The sequence below is a fragment of the Podarcis filfolensis genome, assembly GCF_964270895.1.
Source record: "Podarcis filfolensis genome assembly, chromosome: 2".
Lineage (NCBI taxonomy): Eukaryota > Metazoa > Chordata > Lepidosauria > Squamata > Lacertidae > Podarcis > Podarcis filfolensis.
Genome location: NC_139605.1, coordinates 35,990,795 through 36,014,644, shown reverse-complemented (window position 1 = coordinate 36,014,644; position 23,850 = coordinate 35,990,795). Strand labels below are relative to the sequence as shown.

Below are 23,850 nucleotides of genomic sequence, written 5' to 3'. Positions count from 1 at the left end.
GGTGAAGAACAGTATGTAAAATTTTAAAATAACTGAGTATATAACATCTTTTTTCTTTTTTAAAGTAAACAGTATTTATCCATGGTTGTAAATAACTATCTGACTTTTAGAAGACATCTGAAGGCAGTCCTGTTTAGGGAAGCTTTTAATGTTTGATGTTTTATCATGTTTTTAATAATCTGTTGGGAGCCGCCCAAAGTCACTGGGGAAACCCAGCCAGATGGGTGGAGTATAAACAATAAATTATTATTATTATTATTTATTAAAAAGCCCCATCTTCTAAGCCCAACAACAGTACAAGCTTACATTTTGTGTGGCCTAAAGACCTCTAGATTTTGAAGGTGAATTGGCTTATTGTTATTATTATTATTAAATTACTATCTTTAAATTATGCATTAAAATAATTCGGTAGTTGGCATAAAAAAGCAAGTTATATAAAATAAAATAGCACCAAACAAATGGACTGAACTGAAGATTAACTGAAGGCCAAAAGACGAAGGTGTTGGTTTTTTGGAAAGCCAATAAAAAAGGTGAAACCTCAGGACTACTGGTAGAAAATTGCCTTAAAATCGTAAACTAAATAGAGGTAAAGGTCCTATAACATCAGTTTTTACATTCTATAGAGTTAGTCTTCAGAAGAGCTATATCCTGATATGGAATACCCCAAGCTGTAGCCTATTTAAAGCCTTTCCCCCCCTTGCTAGGTTGGCTCAGAGATTTTAAAGAGGAGTGATAACACAAGAAGCATGTCATTAAAAAAGGGGAATCTTGGGCACTTTCCTCTTTGGTTTAAGCACGTGCTACATAGCACTGAAAAGCTAGGCATCTCCCTTGGATGGGACACCTTTGTTGATTATTATTATTGTTATTTTTCCTCCTGTGTTTCGGGTCTGTCTGAATCTTGTAGACAAGAGAGGGGCAAACCTGCTCTTGAAGAGCAAGCAAGGCTTTGCTGGAATGAGCCTGATACTTCACTGGCTTTAAAAAGTACATCCTATAATTGGACAGTTTCCTGTTTACAAAGGATAAAGCATGAAACCACAGTCTGGCGAGTAGAATGGGCGTGTAATGCTGTTATCCCTTTCTGAGTGTTCATTGAAGTGTTGAGTTGTTTGCCAAAATATTTGAAGAGAAAGTAGTATAACTTTGAGAATAAAAATAAATCTAGAGTGACCTTCCTGAATGAGTTTATTTTAAAATACTAGACCCCTGTAGTTGTCCCTCTTAAACAGCTGTTTTTTTTATTTTCAGCAATGATCAGGTGCTGGTTGTTTTCCCCCCATGTGATGAGAAGAATGCCCCTGATTATAATGTATGTACACAAGATCCTAAAGAACAGCAACCATTAATATATTTAATAGAGAAGATAGTGCGGAGAAATAGGAATTCTCCACTGCCAGGATGCCATTATTGAATGTCATGACCTGCATATCTAGCACAGACAAGCTCTTGGGGCCTTCTTCACATACCACAAGAAGAAGAAACCTCAAACCAAGATCATGATTTTAGGTGACACACTAAGCCAAACTGTGGCTTAGCTGTCACGTTGTGCTAAAAAGAACTGGAGAGGAGCAAAACAGGTATGAGTTCTTCTCTAGGAGCAGCACACTTGTGTGGTCCTGGTAAGCCACGTCTTGGTTGCAGTGATATGCGATTGTGTGTCATATACCTAAATCCAGTGCATTCTGCATTGTATGCCTATATGGGTAATATCTGGAAGTCAAGTTAAGTGCTTTATGTTTGTTTTTTTGTGCAAGGGAAAAAGCTAGGATCAAATTTAAAACATATATGAATTATAGCAAGGTGTGTGTTGCATGTACATATGAGTGAAATAGCAATTCTAAGTGGTAGTTAGGCTATTACAGTTGAGTTGCTGCCAAGGTGAGTTGTGGAAAGCAATAAACTTCTGTCCAGCAGATGAATTATTTGAAAGGCAATAAAAACAGTACAGTGAAGGTTTGAATGGCTCTTGGCCTTCCTGCGGTCACCATTGACACTGCCAGACTTTTCTGGGTGTTAGTTATTTTAGGGAATTTGCCAGTATGCCAGAAAGTTTGTGGATTACTTGGGGTGCCCAATTTTCAGAAACACAGCACTGCTGTTCAATTTGACCAAGCTGGAGTAGCTTGTTTACACTGCAAGTCTCATTGTTTAGCTTGGAAGACATCCGAAAGGAAAACTAAAAGTGGCGTCTCCTTTTAAAAAAAACCTTACTTGGTGTTAGATGCATAGTGTGAAAATGCCAAATGTTAGCTGAATGGAGAGCTTTGTAAATGAGAGCTAAATTCAACAATAAATTGGAATGCCATCTAAAATATGTAGATGTGCTTTAGTGAGTATTAGAGCAGCACTATCACATATTTTGGACCCACTAAAAATACCAGCCTCCACTTGTTCCAGCAGTTCACGCTCACAACTTTGAGGCAAGGCAGCTAACCAAATCCATCTGGACTCTGGCCTGGGACTCAAGCCTCTTTATGCTGAGTTGTGTATTTAGGACTTGATGTAGGATAATAAGAAAATGGGGCAATTTGATTCTTTTCAGAAGGGACGTAGAATAAACAAGGGACTGCGTTTTGGAAAGCTGCTTGGTTGGTTAGCAGCAGAAAGGAGTTGATATTTTCTTGACCCTGGTTCCTCAGAGATACTAGCCTACATTTCCAAACCACACAATTACAAGCTGTTTCTCAGGGAATCCTGTGTGTGTCTTGATCCAGGCCTTGAGTCAATATGCTGTTTTTAAAATGAGGACAACAACAAAAGGCTCTTTAGAGTTTAACTACAGGTTAACTCATTGGTTTAGACTTGGTTTGTGATACAGTGGTATCTCGGGTTACAGACGCTTCAGGTTACAGACTCCGCTAACCCAAAAATAGTACCTCGGGTTAAGAACTTTGCTTCAGGATGAGAACAGAAATTGCGCAGCAGTGGCGCAGCGGCAGCGGGAGGCCCCATTAGCTAAAGTGGTGCTTCAGGTTAAGAACAGTTTCAGGTTAAGAACGGACCTCTGGAACGAATTAAGTTCTTAACCCAAGGTGCCACTGTACTTCTTTTCAGGCCAAGGAGTAGTCGCATAGTAAAGCTCTAGAGTCAAAATAGAGAGGAATCCTTTTATGCTTCAGAAAGGTCTCTTTCCCTGGGCTTTCACACTGGCTTTGTTTGGATGTCCTACTAAGGCATGTATCTTAGGGCTTATCCACACCTCCATTTGCCCTGCTGCTGCAATCAGATTTTCCATGGGTTGCCATTCTGATTTAGTACTAAAGAGTGGGTTTTCTAGGGGAAAGTGATGGGTCAAAGGCAAAACCACGCAGACGGGACAAGCAGAAAACCGCTTGGACCTGTGCTTTCCAGGCACGGACAAGCAGAGGTGTGGACTAGTCCTAAGTGTGATAAGAATGCACTGCAACAAACCTCAGGCTCCTCCTATGCTTCCACTCTGCGCCATCATGAACAGGAGTTCAGAAGCTGTTGCTTCTGGTTTAGTTCAATCACAGCTTTTCATTTCACCCAAATCCTAAACGGTGGGTAATATTAACTATGGTTGCTTGAAACAACTCAGCTTTATTAACTGTGATTTGAGGTGGGCTTATAAAGACCATAAAATGCCTCTTATCTGAGTTGAGGGAAGCATAGGCTATTGTCTCCAGCTTTGTTCTGGGCCCTCAGGGACACCCGGAAGCAGGAAACTGCCCTGATGCTTTCTGAGTGCCTTAAAAGACCCCACACACCTCTAGGTTTGCTCATCACTGGCTAGTGCGTTTGTGGATCCTCATTTATCACTTCACACACTTAAACGGCATGTTCACTTAGGAAAGTGGATGGGATGAACCACATACTGGAAAATCCAAATGCTATAGCTGATTATTCTGAACTGATCCATTTTAGATGGCTATGATGACCCAGTAGGCAATTGCACAGCAGATATTTTTTATATTAGCCATAACATGTTGAGTTTAAAAACAAGAATTGGACTGTTCAAGAAAAGATGCACAAAGCAATTCATTTGCTCATGATTTGACTTAATGTAGTGAATTTAAATTCCAAGAATGAGTCTTTTCTAATCTGGAATTACTATTCATTCTCTCTTCCTAGCTATCTTAAACTGTTTTATGACTTTCCATTCTTGTTAAGGGAGGAGAGATGACCATCTGGCTGGCTTTAGGGCAGGAGACTGCAAGGTTCCTTATTGAGGTGATGCAAGTTTCAATTAAAGCCTCAGCTGGAAAGGAGAAAATCTTTGTGTGATCACTTTGGGTGGCATTTTTTAAGGGCAGCTTTGATAAATAACTGGATAAACTGCTTTTCAGAAGTACTAAGCAACTGGTACGAGGCAGGAGGCAGAAAGGTTGGGGAATGGCTTTTATAACTTTGTAGTTCCCGTTAAAAAACCCAAACCAATTCCCCCTTTAAAAACACTGTTAGCCTCTATGTGAGAGATGGTGTGTTGGAGAAGCTGAGTGTGATGCTGAGCAAGTTCATTGCACCAAGGCACTAAAAAAATTGCTTTCTGTGTGTTGTCCAAAATTTTAGAGAGAGAATCACTTCCAAGCAATTGTTTTCCTAAGCCTCCACTCAGATGATTTTCTTTCAAGTGCAGTCCTGATTATCACAGTTCATTATCTTCATCAATCATCTCAATGTGATGTCTGATTTTTTTTTGAAGGCAAAAAACATGTAAACACACAAACACATATTTAAAGCAAAACATAAACAATGTAAAATAGACACTCATGGAAGCAATCCATTAATCCAGCTGGAAAAGCCTGTCAGAACAAGAAAATATACAGTGGCACCGCGGGTTACAGACTCTTCAGGTTACAGACTCCGCTAATCCAGAAATAGTACCTCGGGTTAAGAACTTTACTTCAGGATGAGAACAGAAATCACGTGGCGGCAGCGTGGCAGCAGCAGGAGGCACCATTAGCTAAAGTGGTACCTCAGGTTAAGAACAGTTTCAGGTTAAGAACGGACCTCCAGAACGAATTAAGTTCTTAACCTGAGGTATTCCATTGTTTCCTTAAAATACAGATTGTGGGTGCCTGGTGTATCTCAAAAATTAAGCAAAAGAGAGTTATTTTATCACCAATATTCTTGTGCCCTTGTTATATTTCTGAAGCTGTAAAGCTTTAGTTACGGTATGCCGGAAATCATGTTAGGTGGCCATCCAGCCCCTGCTAAATAATGTAACACGATCAGAAATAGTGGGGTAGTAGATTTCCTGCTTTGGGAGGAGAGGGTTGAATTAGATGCCCTTTGAGGGTCCTTCCAGTTCTTTGATTCTCCTTGTCATAAGGAATTCAAGGTTCTTTAGAAAGTGAGGGCACTAAGCATGGCATTTAAATTTGTTGGCTGTGGTGAAAGGATGCTGGTTCAAATTTACGTTTTGGACTTCAGTTGTTTCCATTGCCCCTAAGCAAAATTGTCAGAATTGTCTACTCCTCTGGCAGACAAGGCGGAGAACATTGCAGGTGCACTGTCTGTAAATCTGTACTGACTGATCTAGAAGCGCTACTAGGAACAGGTTGCCCATTATCCAACTCATAAGTTCCTTTTTCGCATCCAAGTTGTACAAAGGTTTTGAGTCCCTGAGCATAAAAATCAACTTTTTAAAACTGCAGAGAACAAGTTCACTTCCAGATTGTTGTTGTTTAGTGGGTGGAATTCAATCACAAACTGGCAAATTCAGATTACACAAAGTAGATTTGGTGTTCTTGTGCAACAGACCTGCTTCCAAACAAAAATGGATTTTTTTGCAGTAATAAAAGTGAGGAGAAAATGCACTGGGGAAACCAAGCCAGATGGGCAGGGTATAAATAAATAATTACTACTACTACTACTACTACTACTACTACTACTACTACTGGGAAGTGTGAGATAACAGTTGCTTGATGCAACCTTGTATAACCTCCTTGCAAACCAATCTGAGTGTGCAAGCAGTGGATGTTGTATAACCTCTGCATAAACTTTGTGCAAACAAATCAGGATGAATGCTAGATAAATAGTTCACCTAGAAGTACAGACTGTGTCCTGCCTTTCTCCAGCTGAACGTGACCTTTGACTTTTTTCACAAATGACCAACTTTGGTAAGGTTGACGAAGTGTCCCAAATAAAGGAGTGTCTCTAAATTTCCCTGGTTTTGGACTATAACTTCTCTCAGCTTCAGCCAGCATGACCTGTGATCAGGGAAGATGGGAACCGCACTCCAAAACAGCTGGAAGGCACCATACTGTGGAAGGCTGCTCTAAATTGTACGCTATCACTGCAACTGGTTTGGGCAGCCTGGATGCATCTGAGTTTTTACAGGGCTGGGCTTAAAATAGCAAGTTTTGAATATTCTGTAGTCAAGCACTTGAAGTGATCAGGAAAGATGAGAGAATTTGGGGGAGAATTACAGGAAAATGTCCTTGGCTTTTTGACTTGAACGTCCTCCGACGGATTCCTTTGCTTGGGTTATGAGCAGGGAAATTGGAATAAGAGAATTCTCAGTTCCTGGGCCATCTGCTTCTAAAGTTACTGAAAAGACCAGGAAATTGAAGGAGCACAGTGCACATTCAATTGATTCATCCTCTGTTCACCCTCCAACCCCCCCACCCAAAAAATTCTTGGGCACTTCTGTGTCTAAGTCTCTGTGGGAGTTGTGTGAACACCACTCCGCTGAAAAGAAACCTGAGAAGGGAGGAGGTTCTGAAAGCTTTCATCTGATCCCCGTTGCTAGAGAAACCCCCTTCTTTTGTCTGTCTATGCCAGAAGCAGCTGCCTTTTTCAGAGGCTGGATCTTCTCAGGAGGGTGCAGGGCAAAGAGAACAAACCAGGAAAAAATATATTAAAACAAGCCTTATTTATGGCCTGGGTTAGGGAAGCATTTGAGACGCTCCTGTGTGTAGAGTGTTAGTTACAGGCCTGAACCTGTGAAAAGGCTTGGAGTAACCTCCGGAGAACAATGCAAGGCCAAACAGAGTTCTGTATGTTTAGGGCGTTTGGTTGTTCTTTTTCTCTGTGTGTGGACAGCTGGCACTCTGGCACCTTCTGCTTATGTATTCCTTTACATCATCTCTGTGTTTGTCAACAGGGAAAAGTTATTGGTTTAGGACAATCCGTCTTATATATAGGCCTGTTTTACTGAAACCTTCTTCTTTGATATCATTTGTAGCTGAGTAAGATTGTCTTCCATGAAAGAGGCCTTAATAGTGAGTCCGTAAGTGACTGTAGAGGTCAATTCTGGATCCACACGTCCTTCCACAGTTGGGACATAGGTTTCCAGGTGGGAGTTGATCACAGTGTGAATTTGCCAAGCGTGCCTTCCTCTTAGCTTGTTCTCCTTTTTTTGCCCTGAGTTCGTGCTTCTTTGAAGTCCATGACACCTTTAGCAAAGGCTGTTCCAGTGTTAGAAACTGAGATATGAAAGCTAGGAGCTAAATGGCACCTTAAACCTAGGTTATGGGCACAACAAAGGACTGTCTAGGCGTGCTTTTTTATAACAAGAATACAAAGCTGGAAATGAATGAACTGCAGCTAAAATATTATGCTCTTTTTTCACATGGTCTAGTCCTTCCCCTGCCCACGCCCCTAATATCCTTAAGAAGGTCTTCAGAGAGTAGCTGGAAGTGGGGAGGCAGAAAAAGGTCCTCCTTTCCTTCCACTCTGCAGTTTTAATCTGAAATCTTAGGTGCAGTCCTGCACCCAGAGCTCAGGAAGTGCTTGCGCTGATGAAATTCCCTGTTGTTAAAATGCGCCTAGAGCAATGGGAGTTTCGAACACTGGGTTGTTCTCCAATTGGAGTGCGCACAGGCCAGTGCTTCCCAGTTATCAGTGCTTATATTACAATTATTTTATTTGCTTTGAGAGTGTCTTTAAACCTCTTTTGTTGTCCACCAGTATTTTGGTGATCTAGTCAACATTGTCCTGTCCCCCCCCCCCACAGTGTAGTTCTCTGTATTGAAAGCTCATTCTTGTTCTCTTCTTTTTGTATTTTGGAGCAATTGGACAATTTTCTTGGGACATCTGCTTTGGTTTCTGCTACCCCACCCCTTTAAATCCCTTATGAGAATACTGTAATGGAATGTGTGCACTTACTCAGAAAATTGTGGAAAATACCTGGATTCATTTAGTGGATAATACCTTTCTGAAGCAGGCAAAGCAGACACAGAAAGGAGACTGTGTTCTAAATTCCTAGGCTTTCCAGGTCTGTGTCCGAACACTCCCTCCCCCCCCACTCTTTGCTGCTGAATCGGAGCAAGCGTCATTCCACAGAAAACCCAAATTGCCGTTATTGTCAATTCAAAGTGATCATGATTGTAAACCTGAATTTATCATTTTAAGTAAGCTCATTTGGTCATTTGAAATATTTTAAAACTTTTCAATCCCTATAAAAGGCTAGTTGCAGATTTTTCTTGGTTTCCTGGCTATTTTGTATTAGCCCCTTCTTTTATCTTCTGCTTCAATCCTGTTTTCCATTTTTTTAAAAAAAAAAACGGTCCTGTTATTCTAGGCCGCATAGGTAGGCAAACTAGGGGCCGGATCCGGCCCAATCGCCTTCTAAATCTGGCCTGCGGACGGTCCGGGAATCAATTACATGAGTAGAATGTGTGCTTTTATTTAAAATGCATCTCTGGGTTATTTGTGGGGCATAGGAATTCGTTCATCCCTCCCCCCAAGATATAGTCTGCCCCCCCACAAGATCTGAGGGACAGTGGACCAGCCCCCTGCTGAAAAAGTTTGCTGACCCCTGTATTTAGGGTTTGCCAGTTGTATCCATTATTTGTATGTCTGCTCACAGCTGAGTGCCTTTTGGATACCAATTAGCTAGCTGTTTGTGTGTCTGTTAGGTTTGACCTTTGTCTTCTCATAACTCAGATGGTGCTGATGTGGGTGAACTTCCGGCATGAACTTTGAAAATGCCAAAGTGGCACATCATTAGCGTAGTGCCCTGTGTGGGGTTGTGGAGCTGAAGGGCTGTCTGTTGATTACGACAGCAAAATGTGTGATTGCTTGTTTGTGTGCTTGGCAAAGAGGGACTGTTGCCTAGAGATCCTCAGGCCAGTGTGGCAAAAATAGGGAAAAGACAGGGGACTGATTGTGTCAGCTCCACCCTTCACAGAGCAATCTCTTTCTGTAAGAAGGAATCTGCAGCATTCTTGGCATGCAGCCGTGATTATTCTGATGTCCCTTTGCTGTTACTGTTCAATTGGGAAAGCTACAAATACAGGGCAGCTGCCAGAAGACAATGTGAATCTTCAGATTCTTCAGAAAGAAGATGTCATGGCCAATTCTGCTTTTCAAAACAAATGTTAAAGCCAATAAATAAATAAATGTGTGTGTTTTCTTTGTGCTTCAGCTTGTAATCGATATCTAGGCAATAAACCACTTTAAAAAAATTAGAGCCCATCCCAATCCTCTTCGCCACAAAATAGCAAATAAGGGATGCTGTGTGAGTGTACTTAGTAGTTTCTCAGCATAGACCAGGGAGCTACATATGCTGTTTCCCCCTCCTCTTTATTGTGTTTTGCCAGTGCATTTACTATCCTTGTTTGCAGCCAATTAAGAGTAGAATTAGACAACTATGGTTGATATCTGATGAATAATAAATAGCATCTCTCTCTGTGCTTCAGATATGCTCTTTGGGATAAACCACTTCACGGAAAAGGGAAAAAAAAGGATAGTAATAAATAACCAGTAATGGATTCCTGGGAGAAGGCAATAAGCAACCCAAACCTTGAAATATTTCAGCAGTTCAAAATAACAAATACAGAACAGGGATTTGAATACAACGACTGCCTATTGTGCTTTCAGATCTATCTGGAATACAGTGTTGCCTCAGCTTCCCCCATCATTTTTTATAGAATAGGTGTTGTCCTGTCCTGTGCTTTACCTCGGTGGGTTGAGGAAAAACAGGAGGTATGGGGGTTACCGGGGGGCGGGCGGGCGTAGATGGCTGCTCCTCATGAATACCCTAAAGTCTTTAATAAGGCTGCCTGGAAATTTTATGCTGGAATCTCAGGAGGTAATTTTTTTTAAAGTAAAAAGTGATATATGCACGAATGTGTACATGACTGCAACCTCTGTTCCCTATTCACTATAGCTTTTTTCAGGTGTTGCCTCTTGCACAATTACACTTGTGTGAGGGAGGAAAGTGGGGCAGGGGTGCCAACTTGAATAAAATATTGTGGGGGCCCAGGTAAGCCCTGCCCTACATAATCAATCACATGACACAGCGCACACACCATTTTAATGGGAATGCCCATCAATTTTGTGGGGCCCCGGCCCCCTCAAATATTTTATTGTGGGGGCTGAAGCCTCCACGTCCCCTAGGAGCTGGCTCCTATGAAGTGGGGTCTCACTTTCCGGCCCCGCACCTCTCTCACATCTCCTTCCCCATTCCTGCAGCCTTTCATTTGTTGTAGGCTGCAGTTCTGCAGTGGAGAGCTTTCTCTAGTTGTGTAGAGACGCAGCATGATTTAGAATACAGTGGTACCTCGGGTTACATACGCTTCAGGTTACATATGCTTCAGGTTACAGACTCCGCTAACCCAGAAATAGTGCTTCAGGTTAAGAACTTTGCTTCAGGATGAGAACAGAAATCGTGCGGCAGCAGCGGGAAGCCCCATTAGCTAAAGTGGTGCTTCAGGTTAAGAACAGTTTCAGGTTAAGAACGGACCTCTGGAACAAATTAAGTACTTAACCCGAGGTACCACTGTACGGATTTTCCAAGGTCCTAAGTTGTCTAGAGAGCCTACATGAGTAGATTAGTCTCCCTCCTGCACAATTTACCCTTACAATGAAAGTTGCAAGTCACCCTTGTGTAAGGGGCATGTGGACTGGGTGATGAGGATGCAACAGAAGTGACAGGGCAGGGAAGTTCAACCTCCCTCTCCCTCCTTGCACAATTGTCATCACACGAGGGGAAACATCTGAATAGGGCTTAACTGACAAACCTTCATTTTTCACATGTAAGCAAGCAAGTAGGAGTAGGAAGACGTTCAGCCCAAATCATTTCTTTTGAAAACCATTTCTTTAGAAAAAACAACAACAAAGGTTGCTGAATGGACTTGAATGGGGTAAACATACCCAACCTACTAGGAAACAGTTCATTTTCTGGTTGCCACCCTCCATACCACCTTCAGCAGATGTACACAGAGAGTCATAGAATTATAGAACTGTAGACTTGAAAGATTTTGATGGTGATTACAGAGTCTGAGTAGATTCAAATGGAATTTTGTTTTCATCTGAAAAAAGGGATAGCTACTCCTCATATTCCTTAACCATTCAGAAAAAAATAACATTTAAGTATTTTCAATATTCAACAGAAAGTTTTTGTTTTTGTTTGCTAAATCCACACCCATAAATACAGATGGGGGTATTGTTCCTCTTGCAGCCAGAGGCCACTTTTCAAAATAGAGGCTAAGAGTTAAAACATTGTTCTTTCCCAGTTCTGATTGTTTGTCTTCCAAGGATCAATCCTGTTTAAAGAGATTTGCAGACTCTGCTACATTATCTAAGAGGCTTAAAAAGTGAGTTGTGTTTGGAGAAGCTGTTGGTTTTTTGTGGCAGGAGATAAACGTCAAAAGGAAACAATTCTTTTTCTCTTGATGTACAAGGCGATATATCATGTAAGAGAGCCTGATTTACTAAAGAGGGCATATTAATCTGACAGATATTACTGAATACAGCTATAACTTGATAAACATCAGCATGGGAAGCAGCCAATTTATCTCGATATATTTCATGTAAAGCTGCTGTTGGGTGCATGTAGTCTATAAACTTATCTCTGAAAGTTGTCGGTTCTAGATGCATCTGAGAGTGTGGCAAAAACAGGCCGAACTACAAATGAAGTGAAAATTGCTTTGCATTCATTCTCTGCTCCTTGCAGCTAAAATTCCAGAGCAGAGAAGACAACTTCTTTGTGAAGAGGGCTCCATTTCCTGAGCATGATGGAGGTTGGTGGGGTACCACTAATTGGTGGTGAGGGAGCCCAAAGCCTGAAGGGTCTTATCCCTCTGTAACACACATCTTTGCATACAAATGATAGCCCCTCTCCCCCGCTGAGCCTTTTCCCTCTCCCCTTGTCACTCGCTCACAATAGACCAACACACAAACAGGCTCCTTCACCCACTAGCCAGCTTGCCTCCAGCCTGCTGGCCTCCCTCCAGGCCCCCAGAACCGACCCGCAAGCCTCCACTCGCACCCAGCCTGCTCCACTTCTGACACCCTGAGAAACAGAGAAAACTTTGTACCGCTCCTAATGAGAAACCAAGGAACCAGCAGGAAGGCGGCCAGTGTGCACATGACATAATCTATGGCGCTCTGCCATGCTGTGGTCAGATTGTGCGTGCACTTGGTTGGCTGTGACCCAACAGCAGAGTGCATGCGCTGGAGCAGCATAGCAACTATAGTCCTAGCCTGCTGGCTATCCTTCCTGCTGGCTATCCTGTTTCTGCCAGATCTTCTTTTGGTCCTGAGAAGGCTGTTGTGAATGTGGCAGTAGAGGTGGACACATGCAAGGGAAACAATGAGGGTTATATATGACCCACAACCAGGCCACCATATGATATTGGGTATCCTTTTAGCCTGAGAACAAGTCCTCTGACCGCTTCAATGCATTATTTCCCCCCCTTTAAATCAAGACTATGCTAGGTAAAGCTAAAGGACCCCTGCTGGTTAAATCCAGTCGCGAAAGACTCTGGGGTTGCGGCGCTCCTCTCACTTTACTGGCCAAGGGAGCTGATGTTTGTTTGCAGACAGTTTTTCCAGGTCCTGTGGCCAGCATGACTAAGCTGCTTCTGGCAAAACCAGAGCAGCGCATGGAAACACCGTTTACCTTCCCACCGGAGCGGTACCTATTTATCTACTTGCACTTAAACATGCTTTCGAACTGCTAGGTTGGCAGGAGTGGGACTGAGCAACGGGAGCACACCCCGTTGCGGGGATTCGAACCGCTCACCTTCCGATTGGCAAGCCCTAGGCTCAGTGGTTTAGACCACAGCGCCAAAAAACAGACCTCGGGTATCTTGGATTCAAGGTCCTGAGCTTCTATGGAAGTTTGAATTGTTACCAGTATTTATTCCTTAGCAATTGGATGTGATGTTCTGCGTCTGGGAGATTTTGGACAATATCTCTGTTCAACCATTATCACACTATTGTATTGCAAAAGCACTTGCATATGTATGTGTATATATGTATGTATGTGTGCGCTTGTGTGTGTGTATATGTGTGTGTGTGTGTGTGTGTGTGTGTGTGTGTGTGTGTATATATATATATATATATATATTATAGTGTTTCAGATTGGTGAAACTAATGTTGCTTAATGTCAGTATTTGTTAGCGGTTACGACACAGTAGTAATTTGCCAAATATTTTAGATATCAGAAATATTGGAGGCCCCGCAAACACAGATGGCATGGCTGTATGCTTTTTATGTATGTATGTATGTATGTATGTATGTATGTATGTTATAACCTGTTGAATCACAAAGGATCAGAAGAGTGGGTTGTAGTATATAATAACATAAAGGTTTGCTTTTAAATACTTAAATTCCGAATGTACTGCTTAATTCCAGTCAAATTCTGCTTGATATCAGTAAAATGTAATTTTAGTAAGGGTGATCATTTCTGGACCCCAAATTGTGCATGGAAAAAAGAGAGAGTAAAAAATCTTAATAAATGAATATATGACTAGTCTTCTATATGCAACCACCTCCCACTTTTATTCCAGTTCTTTGAGACACTGAGAATTATTTCTTAACCTAATCTCACCGCTGACACTTCAATTTCAGTCCAGTTTCTTTCCCCCTTACAAGGGTACATAAGAGAGGATTCCCCTTCCCCCAATGTTTAAAGGTTTAAAGTCAATCTGTTTATGTATTTATGTACTTATGTGAAGTTAATCCGTTTATGTAGCCTGTTAATCTGTACTTATCTGGGCATGCTCAATATAGTGCTGTCAATGTTGAGAGGTCTTTAGCAGGGCAGCAAAATAAATGAGCGCTTACAGGCTCTGTTACCATTTGTTTATAATGCTGTTTCGCTTTCTGTTTTGTGTGTCCAGAAATTCGTACCCAGTTGGTGGAACAGTTCAAATGCCTAGAACAGCAGTCTGAATCCCGGTTGCAGCTCCTGCAGGACCTCCAGGAGTTCTTCCGCAGAAAGGCTGAGATTGAACTGGAGTACTCCAGGAACTTAGAAAAACTTGCGGAAAGATTTTCTTCCAAGATTCGCAGCTCCAGGGAACACCACCAGTTCAAGTAAGCATATATGTTTCTATTTCTGAAAGGAGGCACAAGAGACCCAGACTTGTTGAATAAATGCAGTCTTCAGTGTGATCTCAAAGCGATGGGCCTTTTCAGATGACTGATGGGAGCAGATGTGGTTGAGGAAATGAGAAAAATGTTAACAGAGATTCAGTATTCTCCTCAGCTGGTTTCTTGGGTTTGCTGAGCTACTTATTTACAAACTTTTTAGTGTCTTCCCTACTTCTTTCAAAATAGTCTCTTTAAGGGTTGGCTGCTACTGTCAGTCTTTTGACAACGTGTTGGGCACGCCTGACATTCTGGTGGGTAAAGCTTGCATGCATTGATATTGCATATTTATTTATAACCACAAAGTAATTCAGTTTGCATATTTAATGTTCCATATTTCAAGCTGGAGTAATGAACATGACTGATCCTTTTTAGTATGTGCCTTTGAGGTTCTGAACTCTAAATGAACTAAGAATGTAGAAGAAAAGGAGGATATTAATACTGTCTAGTTTTGTAGCTCCTCAGTGGAATTTTTTACCTTCTTCTTGCCCCTGGCCATATTGGTTGTTTTTAGTTGGTTCCTTTTAATCTTTTTGACAATCATAGCTGCAAAGTACTTCCTGTGTTGTCATTGCCATTTGTCTGTTGGACATAATCCCTTGTGTCATTCATTTCCTGGTGATCTAAAATTTTTGAATGTGCAAGGTGAATGGTGATGGTCTCTCACTCCACTGTACTCCACCTCATTCTGAGCTGCAGCTTGTACTGCTGAATTACTAAAATCCTATATACTTCATATTGCTAAGTTCCCTGTACAGTGATACCTTGGTTCTCTAACGCATTGGTACTCAAACAACTTGGAATCCAAACACTGCAAATCCAAACACTGCAGTTTGTGAACTTTTTTCAGAAGCCGAACATGCTCCGTTTTGAGTGCTACGCTTTTGAGTTGAGTGCCACACTTCCGTTTTGAGTGTTACGCTGAGATCTGTCTGTTTTTGCTATTTATTTTGTGTTTTTGTTTTTGCAGCCGTGTGGAACCCAGTTCAGCTACTCATTAATGGATTGTGTGACTGCAATACATTGTTTATTGCTTTCATTTTATGGATCAATGGTCTTGTTAGATAGCAAAATTCATGTTAAGTTGCTGTTTTTAAAAGTCTGGAATGGATTAATCCATTTTGCGCCTTGGTTTTGGAACGCTTTGATTTTGGAACAGAATTCTGGAACGGATTAAGTTTGAGATCCATGGTACCACTGTAATCTCTTTACTCTGATTCTCCTAGTGTACAAATAGGTTTCCATATGTCATTGTTGTTGGACTACAACTCCAGTCATCCCCAGATAGCTTAGCAAATGATCAGAGAGCTGTTGTTCAATAATATCTGGGGACCCAGGCTTGAAGAACAGTGGCCTTCTATTATCACGGTTTGGAATAACACAACAACTTTTTGGAGAAACTTGACCCCTTGTCTTTTGACTTCCTTTTGACCAGAACCCTCATTCTTGAGAAGTTTAGATCTGTAGCAGAGCCACCACCCCACTTGATAGGCCTCCCAACTCTGTTAGTTGGGTGTTGCCTGGAGGGAGAGCCTTCTCATTTTTTGTGGAATGGCCTAGAATCATAGAATCATAGAGTTGGAAGAGACCACAAGGGCCATCGAGTCCAACCCCCTGCCAAGCAGGAAACACCATCAGAGCACTCCTGACATATGGTTGCCAAGCCTCTGCTTAAAGACCTCCAAAGAAGGAGACTCCACCACACTCCTTGGCAGCAAATTCCACTGTTGAACAGCTCTTACTGTCAGGAAGTTCTTCCTAATGTTTAGGTGGCCTTCCTCAATAGGTGTCAGGGATGGCAGGGCTTGGATGTATGTGTGTTGGGCACAAGGGGACTGGAAACTGACTTGGAGAGAGGAGAGGGGGCCAGCAATTTATGGGGGTTGGTGCCCCCCAAGGAGAAGCGTCAGAGCTATCAGGGATAGAGAGTGGAACACCGGACTTGTCGGAAGAGGAGGAGAGGATGATCAGGCAAGTGGGCGGCTGATTGAATCCCCACCATCTCCTGCCCCACTGTCTCCTAGAACCAGAAGAGGATTGAAGAGTGAAGAACAGTGGTGGCTGCTGTGCAGGTATCATCTCAGGCTGCATGTGCATCCTGTGGGGGGAAAGTACTTAAGTTGATGGAGAGGGGCGTGGTTTTTTATTTCTGCAGCTGCTCCAGAGGACACTGGCTGGGAACAGCCACTTAGATGCTAGAAGTTGTGTGCAAGTGTATTCAGAGTCCCATAGAAGCTACTGTAAGTGATTGCTTTTGACAATAAGGAATTAACTCCCTGCTATATGTATTCGTTTCACTCGGGTGTGTCTAGGACAATAGGCAAGGCAGACACAAGCACTTTATCCCTCAGAGGATAACAGGGTACGATCTTTCTTTTTGCCAAAATGCCACCAGTTTTTAATGGTTCCATACAGTTTTTACAGTTATGTAGCCCCTTAAGTGTTTTAATTCCTAGCCCCTGTCCCAAGTTTTACTGATACCTTTCTACTTTACTGTGTGTGTTGTGTGTGTGTTGTGTGTGTGTATGTATGTAGGAGAAGAACTTGCCACCTTGAATGTCTTGGAGAAAAGGTGGGATATAAATATAGTAATAAATGCATGTAGCCGACAGCCCATGTTGGTCATGTGCACATGTTACATTTTTAGGTGTATAAACATACTGAGCTGGATCCAGATTTTGCTTCCAACAGCAGGAGCACACCCTGAGCAAGGTTCTGCTCATGGGATGATCCCACTAATGGAGAAAGGGGAGGTCATTTCTGCTGATTTCACCCCTTGTTCTGCAGCTCCTAGTGTCACCTCCCAAATTGTTTGAGAAGGGGTTGTGGGGGAGGGGGACCTTCTGGAATAGTGTGGGAGGTGGTGCTTGGGTCAGCAGGTGGTGGTGGGAAATCAGCAAAATGCCCCCCCCCCACTGCCATCAGCCGTGAAAGGAAGGAGCTTTCTATCTGCAGCAGGTGAAGTCTTGGTCTAACTCAATTTAGACCAAGTAGTTCTTTCCTCTGAAGTCAAAGGTAGCTGCATTAAAAACATGACTGGGTGCTTATTTACAAAACTGTAGGTCAAAGCTGATCAACTCATTCACTTCCCCTATTTTTTTTTTAATTTTTATTATTTAATTTTAGGAGATAAACGGTATAGAGAAAGATACCAGACAATTTACAGTGGTACCTCTGGTTACGTACTTAATTCGTTCCGGAGGTCCGTTCTTAACCTGAAACTGTTCTTAACCTGAAGCACCACTTTAGCTAATGGGGCCTCCTGCTGCCGCCGCGCCGCCGGAGCACAATTTCTGTTCTCATCCTGAAGCAAAGTTCTTAACCCGAGGTAATATTTCTGGATTAGCGGAGTCTGTAACCTGAAGCGTATGTAACCTGAAGCGTATGTAACCCAAGGTACCACTGTAACACCAAATAGACAAAAATAACAAGTTGCAGCCTCTTTATTTATTAAATGTATATGCTGCCTTTCTTCACAAAGGAGCCCAGGGTAGCAAACAACAAACATGTTGCTGTCTTCCAATCTAGTAATTACCAAAACACAAATGATTGTGGTTATATCATTCCTTCCCAAGAAAAGATATGGTTGGGAAACCAATCAAACCTGATGAAAAGCATACCTAATCACTTGAGCATCCAGAAGCAGCTGCTCAGGATAGGAACCTGTGTGTTAAGGAGGAGTGTAACCTATCCAGTGCAAACTGGATAATTTTTTAATTTTGTTTCGACTATGGCAGACCAACACGGCTACCTACCTGTAACTATCCAGTGCAGGTTGCTCACCTAACTCTGGATTAAATTATTCCCCAACCAGTAATGCTTCCTCCTTTATCCAGCATACACTTTGGGCTTTCCTTCTTTATGTAAACCGTCCTCAGCTAGTGGTCTAAATAGTGGAGGTGGCAGAGTGAAATGAAAAGAGGAACCGAAACCTAATGGGCTAGAAATCCTTACGAGACCCTTTAACTCAGTGGTTGTTGTTGCAGATGAAAAGCAAAGACAGCTCATTGTGGCTCCATTCATTTTGGCAGCCAGATGGAGCTAAGAGTAGCATCTGGCGAATGGATTGAACAGGCCCTGGAACATACTGTGAATGTTGAACTAATTATTACTAAGTCCCCAAGCAAAAGCAGCTGGAGGGTGCTGGCTCTTCTGTGCTAATGGAAAAATGGGGGCTGTAAATGAAGGTGTGTGAGCAGGGCAGGAGGAAGACTCAGAACTATTGTTTAGACGTTGAACTAAATTTTGCATTAAGAAAAATAATTACATGTTAGAGAGAGATGGCTTTTTATGTTTTATGCATTTTGCTTACTACTTCTCTCTGATAGCTACTTTACAAGGTTGTTTATAAGACAGATTTGTTCTGAGGTTTATCTAATGAAAGCATTGTATCTTGTTCTGGTCCCTTACCCTTTTCACTGATTGCTTATGTAAAGAATGATTATCATTTAGTGTTGGAGAAAATGTTCCAAAAGAACAGCAGCTTGAATACTATGGGACTAGACAAAGCTCAGTTAATTTGCCACATAAGGCATAAGAGGCCTATTTCATATTTTTAAGTCAATGAAAGAAAATCCTGCTTTCAGTCCTATAAATTTATTTGTAAAGGACCTCCGTGTCTGAAAATGCAAAATATAGTTTGAGTGGTCTGTGAGCTGTATCAAAGTGGTTTTAAGGCTGCTTCAGACAGAAAATCTTAAGTATTGTTGGAGTGAATGAGTAGTATAATGGAAGATCAGAACAATTTGTTTTTATACAGTCCTTCATTCCATTTGCCAAACAAAGAGCCCTGAGTTCCACAAATGCTGTGAGAGGCCTTGCCTTTGCAAAGCATAGTGGCCTTTGTTAGGAAAATAGTCGTCTTTTAATGCTCTGCAGTGTTGCGGTTTAAATTGCAGAAGCTTTGGGGTGGAGTGTGTTGTGTGCGTCTGATTTCTCCTGTACGTGATTAAAGCCATGCAGAAGAGTAGAACAAGGAAGTCTGGTTGTCATAGCAAACAACTATATTTATTTTATTTCAAGCACTTTTATCCTGCCTTTCCATTCCAAAACATTTTCAAGGCAACTTCTCTTTTCCTTCAAAGAAATTGTTTGTTCATCAGCAACATTATCAGGTACAAAGACCACGGTATGAGTTTCAAATTCAAGATCTGTCCTGGAGAGAAATGTGAAAACACCACTATTCTTGTCCTTGTTTACCAACCTAGTGACATGGCACACCTGGGTTTGCTTCTTTTAAAAGAGCTTCTTTTCATAAGTCTAAACCTGTTGTGGTGCTTCATTTTCTTACCTTCCTTTAGAGGAAGCTATAGAAGGCTATATTGCCCTGCATTGCTGGGCATTGTCGGCCAATTGGTGCCAAAGAAGGACAGAACTTTTTTTATGTACGCTACAACAGCAGCAAGAATACTCATTGCAAAGTATTGGAAGACACAAGATCTACCCACTTTGGAAGAATGGCAGACGAAGGTGATGGACTATATGGGATTGGCAGAAATGACTGGCAGAATCTGAGACCAGGGAGAAGGGTCGGTGGAAGAAGATTGGAAGAAATTCAAAGACTATCTACAGAAATATTGTAAAATTAATGAATGTTAGAATGATGTTGGATAGAAATTAAGTGGTTTCCAGCTGTAATGCTTTAAGAGAATATGAAAAAAGGGTTATAAATAGGTAAAAATCTAATGGTAAGGATTTGCTGAACCAACAATTTGAAGTGGAATACAAAAAAGGGAGGTATGAGGAGGTCCGGGAAACAAGCTAAAGGAAAATAAGCAATGGAAAATCTGTGTGTTTTTAACTATTTTTATTTTGTATTTTTGTTATTTTTTTCATTTTTATTGTAATACTTTAAAAAATCTTAATAAATATCTTATAAATATATATATATATTGCCCTGCAAAGGCATTTACAAAGGTGATTAGTATTTCTTCGGATATTAACTTAGTTCATTGTACCTCATATAGTGTGTGCAGTCAGTGAGTGGGCTAGAAAAGGTGTGCTATTAATGCTATGTGCCTGTCTTTCTTTGCTACTTGAAGAATGGCACTTTTAAAACCTTTGTTTTTGCACCATTCTTTTAGGATTGTAAGAATGTGGGCAGATGCAGCAATATGTGTAAATTGAAAATCTGAAGATGACTAGGAAATCTCTTTACTATACTGTCTCATAATGGAAAGCATTTGGAGCCCCTGTTCTAAGAGTAGTAGTAATAATAATAATAATTTTTATTTATACCCTGCCCTCCCTGGTCAAAACCGGGCTCAGAGCGGCTAACATCAAATGTATAGCACATTAACATAGAATCAGGCAATCAATTAAAATGCATCCTAAAATCAGATCAGGATCAGAATAAAATCCAATCAGATGGCAACCGGCAGATTACGGTTGGGGACCTTAAATGCTCACAAGGCCCAACTAGTAGGATTGCTGCAAACTTTTCTTGCCCTAATGGGAGCATAGGAGCCTACTCCTAGGGGTCAAGGGGGCTTCGGTTCCCCAATAAATGTTTTGAGAGGGCTGGTCCCCCAAAAGTTGATGGGCATTGCCATTCAAATGGTGTACGTGCACCATGTCATGTGATTGATTATGTGGGGTGGGGCTTACTTGCTTCCCATATTTTATTCAAGTTGACACCCCTGAATAGGAGATATGTACCCACCACTGTTTAGTCCTGCAAAAATCCTTTGTGTAGAAGGCCTTGCATGCCTTTCCTTTTCTTACTCATTTGCTTCTGTGAGTTGAGGCATGGAATTGAGAGCACTATGCATTAAGTCACCCAGCACACTTCCATAACAGACCAGGATGTTTACTAAAATCAAGGCCCAGCATATCTGACTGTTGGACCACGAAGGCTCATCTGACAGACTCATACAAAGTATATTAGTCCAGGGTTCCCCAAACTTGGGTTTACAGCTATTTTTGGACTACAGTTACCATCATCCCTGACCACTGGTGCAACTAGCTAGGGATGATGGGAGTTGTAGTCCAAAAACAGCAGGAGACCCAAGTTTGGTAAACCCTGATCGAGTCCAACCTGCCGACAATCAACTACTATAGCATCTTTCATGGACGGCCATTCAACCTTTGTTTAATAAGTTCTTTAATGAAAATGTGCTCCACCTTCTGAGGCAGTTCATTCCAATAATATGAGCTGTTTTAACAATATGTGTTAACAATACTGTGTTCTAGAGGGTAATAATTGTTTCTACATCTGTTTTCTATCAACTTGTTTCAAACAGGCACAGCCATAAGAAGCATGTATCAATGTTGTACTTGCCCTGATAGTTCAACATCTTGTGGGCTTAATTTTGTAGTTCAGCGAATATTATCTGCTTTTGAATGCTTCAGTCTTTTTGGGATGCTGGTGAGGCCACAGGTAGCTCTGTCACACTTTGTATCTGCTGTGATGGCTGGCTGCTGCTCATTGAGCTGAAAGGTGTTTTCATGTGTCCAGGAAAGCCTTAATAAGGTCATGAGACTCTCCCTCCTCACTTTTTGGAGGCTCTAAGATAGTAGATTGGAAGTGAAGAAGCTGCTGAGGCTTATAAAGTGGTTCATCAATTTTAAACAGCAGTAATATATTATTGAACATTATGGTTTCAAAGGGAAAATGGAAAATGAGCTTAACAAAACTGAACCATTTATTTGCTTTATACATTAATAATCTTCAGCACCACCCGGCCTACTATTTTCCCCTGCCCTTTTTGCTATTGCTGGATTACCTTGCAAAACCTTTGGCGGGCAGCCTTGATCCACCTGTTTCTGTACACAGATAATAGCTGACTCCTCACATTTTGGACCTTCACTCTTGGGTATCTTCTATTGTTCCCCAGATTGTTGAGCACGCAGAACAGCTGGATTGTCAGATTCTTTTGTTGGCAAATGACCTATGCAAAGTTTAGTAGTGATGCCTTGAAGGAAGAGGCAATAAACAACAGGTGCACTTCTGGTTCATCGGTGCTCACTTTGTGTTGTCATTGGCTGTTCTGTTATAGACTGTGGAGAGCTGAAAAAGCAGCATTTCTGTTGGTGTCAGCGTAGCTGAGAACTTCTGTTCAGGCCAAAATGTTTGATGAGCTGGCTAGGAATGGAAGCAGTCCTCTGTTCATGTCTGGAAATGGTGCTTTCTGTAAACGCTTTTGAGCTGAAATCATATCATAGTGTACTTCCTTGCTCTTCTTTTCCATGTGGGAGGGTTTCCTAAGCTGTGATAGCAGACTTCAGAGCTATGAAAATGTTTGCTTCCAGTCCTATAGTTAACTGAGGATTCTCCCTCCATGGTAATGTACGCCACTTGATTATTTTTAGTGAGTTTCATTGCTGCCTGTTGCCTAGAAAGCACACCCTTTGCAAACTGTAAGGACAGCTAGAAGTTAAAGGAACTAATTAAATATCCACATGGGTTGCTGCAGAAAAGAAGGGGGGGAGGGAGACTTATGCTGAAGCATAATTACAATCAGTAAATTTCCCCTGTTGCTTGTAGGTATATTTTAGTGACACAGATGTCATAGAAAGATTGGGTCACTGCTTGAATGGTCTTTATCTAGATCATGTGTGGCTGTTCTTTTTTTTGACCTGAGAGACCATTTATCCTTGGTCCAGCTTCCCTGGGCCATCCTCTACTCTTGCATGTGTCTGTGTCTGTGTGTGTTATCCCTTCTTCTCTACTGTCCTTCAGTTAGTTCTTCTAAAGGTCATGAACACTGCTTATTCCATGGTTTTTCATTCCACTTTTTCAACTTACTAACATAGGAAAATATAATAAGCCAATTAGTGCTTGGCGGTCGCACATTGAGAGTTGTTTTGAAAATGAATAATAAGTGCTTTGAGATCCTCCTATGTATGGGGTTTCATTAGTACTTGCAATGTTTTGCATTTTGCAAGCATTACCAAGAGTAGCCTGTGCACTGGAAAAATGCTCCTGAAAACATGGCAGTTTTCCTCGGAACCATTAAAATTTCATTAATCATGATGGCTTTGTTTAAAGCCCCATGAAGCCATAAGGTTCAAATATTCAGTTGTGGAAATGGCTTCTATGAACAGATCTATTTGCCAAGCTCATGCACAACACCGGGTGTGTATGTGTATCTGTGTAGAAGGAATCCAGATGATTATCAGTGTCCCCTCATTAGTTAGAAATCCTTTTGAGAATTGGAATGTTTTCCGGCTAATAAGATGGGGAGAGACAGATCAGAACAGTGTGGCGCTACACATTCCTAGCATTTGTCATCCCTTCGCTTCTTGGTGTTCATTGTGTTGATAATGAACATCACTGAAACGTGTAAAAATGTTTCTGCTACATCAGGGATGCTAAGATGGATTTGCATTTTTTGTTGAGAAGCAAGCGGCTGAGCTGCGTTACCAAGCTTTAGTTAACACTTTGCAAGACACACAGCGTATAGGAATGCAGGGCTGTAACTTCAGCCTCTGCTTCTTGACAGTGATGCTAGGAAGGGAAAAGAAGAAACTGCTGGCACCATAGAATGAACAGTGTGGCCAATGTTAATCATGCAAACTGCTACAGGGAGAAGAAAGTGGTGTATGTTTACTGCAGCC

The 23,850-nt window shown here is 41.6% G+C and overlaps 1 protein-coding gene across 3 annotated transcripts in view; it reads left to right on the top strand.

Annotated features, from left to right (window-relative positions):
• SRGAP3 (SLIT-ROBO Rho GTPase activating protein 3) overlaps positions 1-23,850 on the top strand; it is a 191,387-nt gene that overhangs the window by 70,592 nt on the left and 96,945 nt on the right. For all 3 annotated transcript variants that reach the window (XR_014544879.1, XM_083600535.1, XM_083600536.1), the window contains exon 2: positions 14,043-14,238. Coding sequence is in view for 2 of the 3 variants with exons in the window: in XM_083600535.1 (XP_083456661.1) it covers positions 14,043-14,238 (196 nt within the window). In the remaining variant the exon portion in view is untranslated. The remainder of the gene's footprint in view (positions 1-14,042; positions 14,239-23,850) is intronic.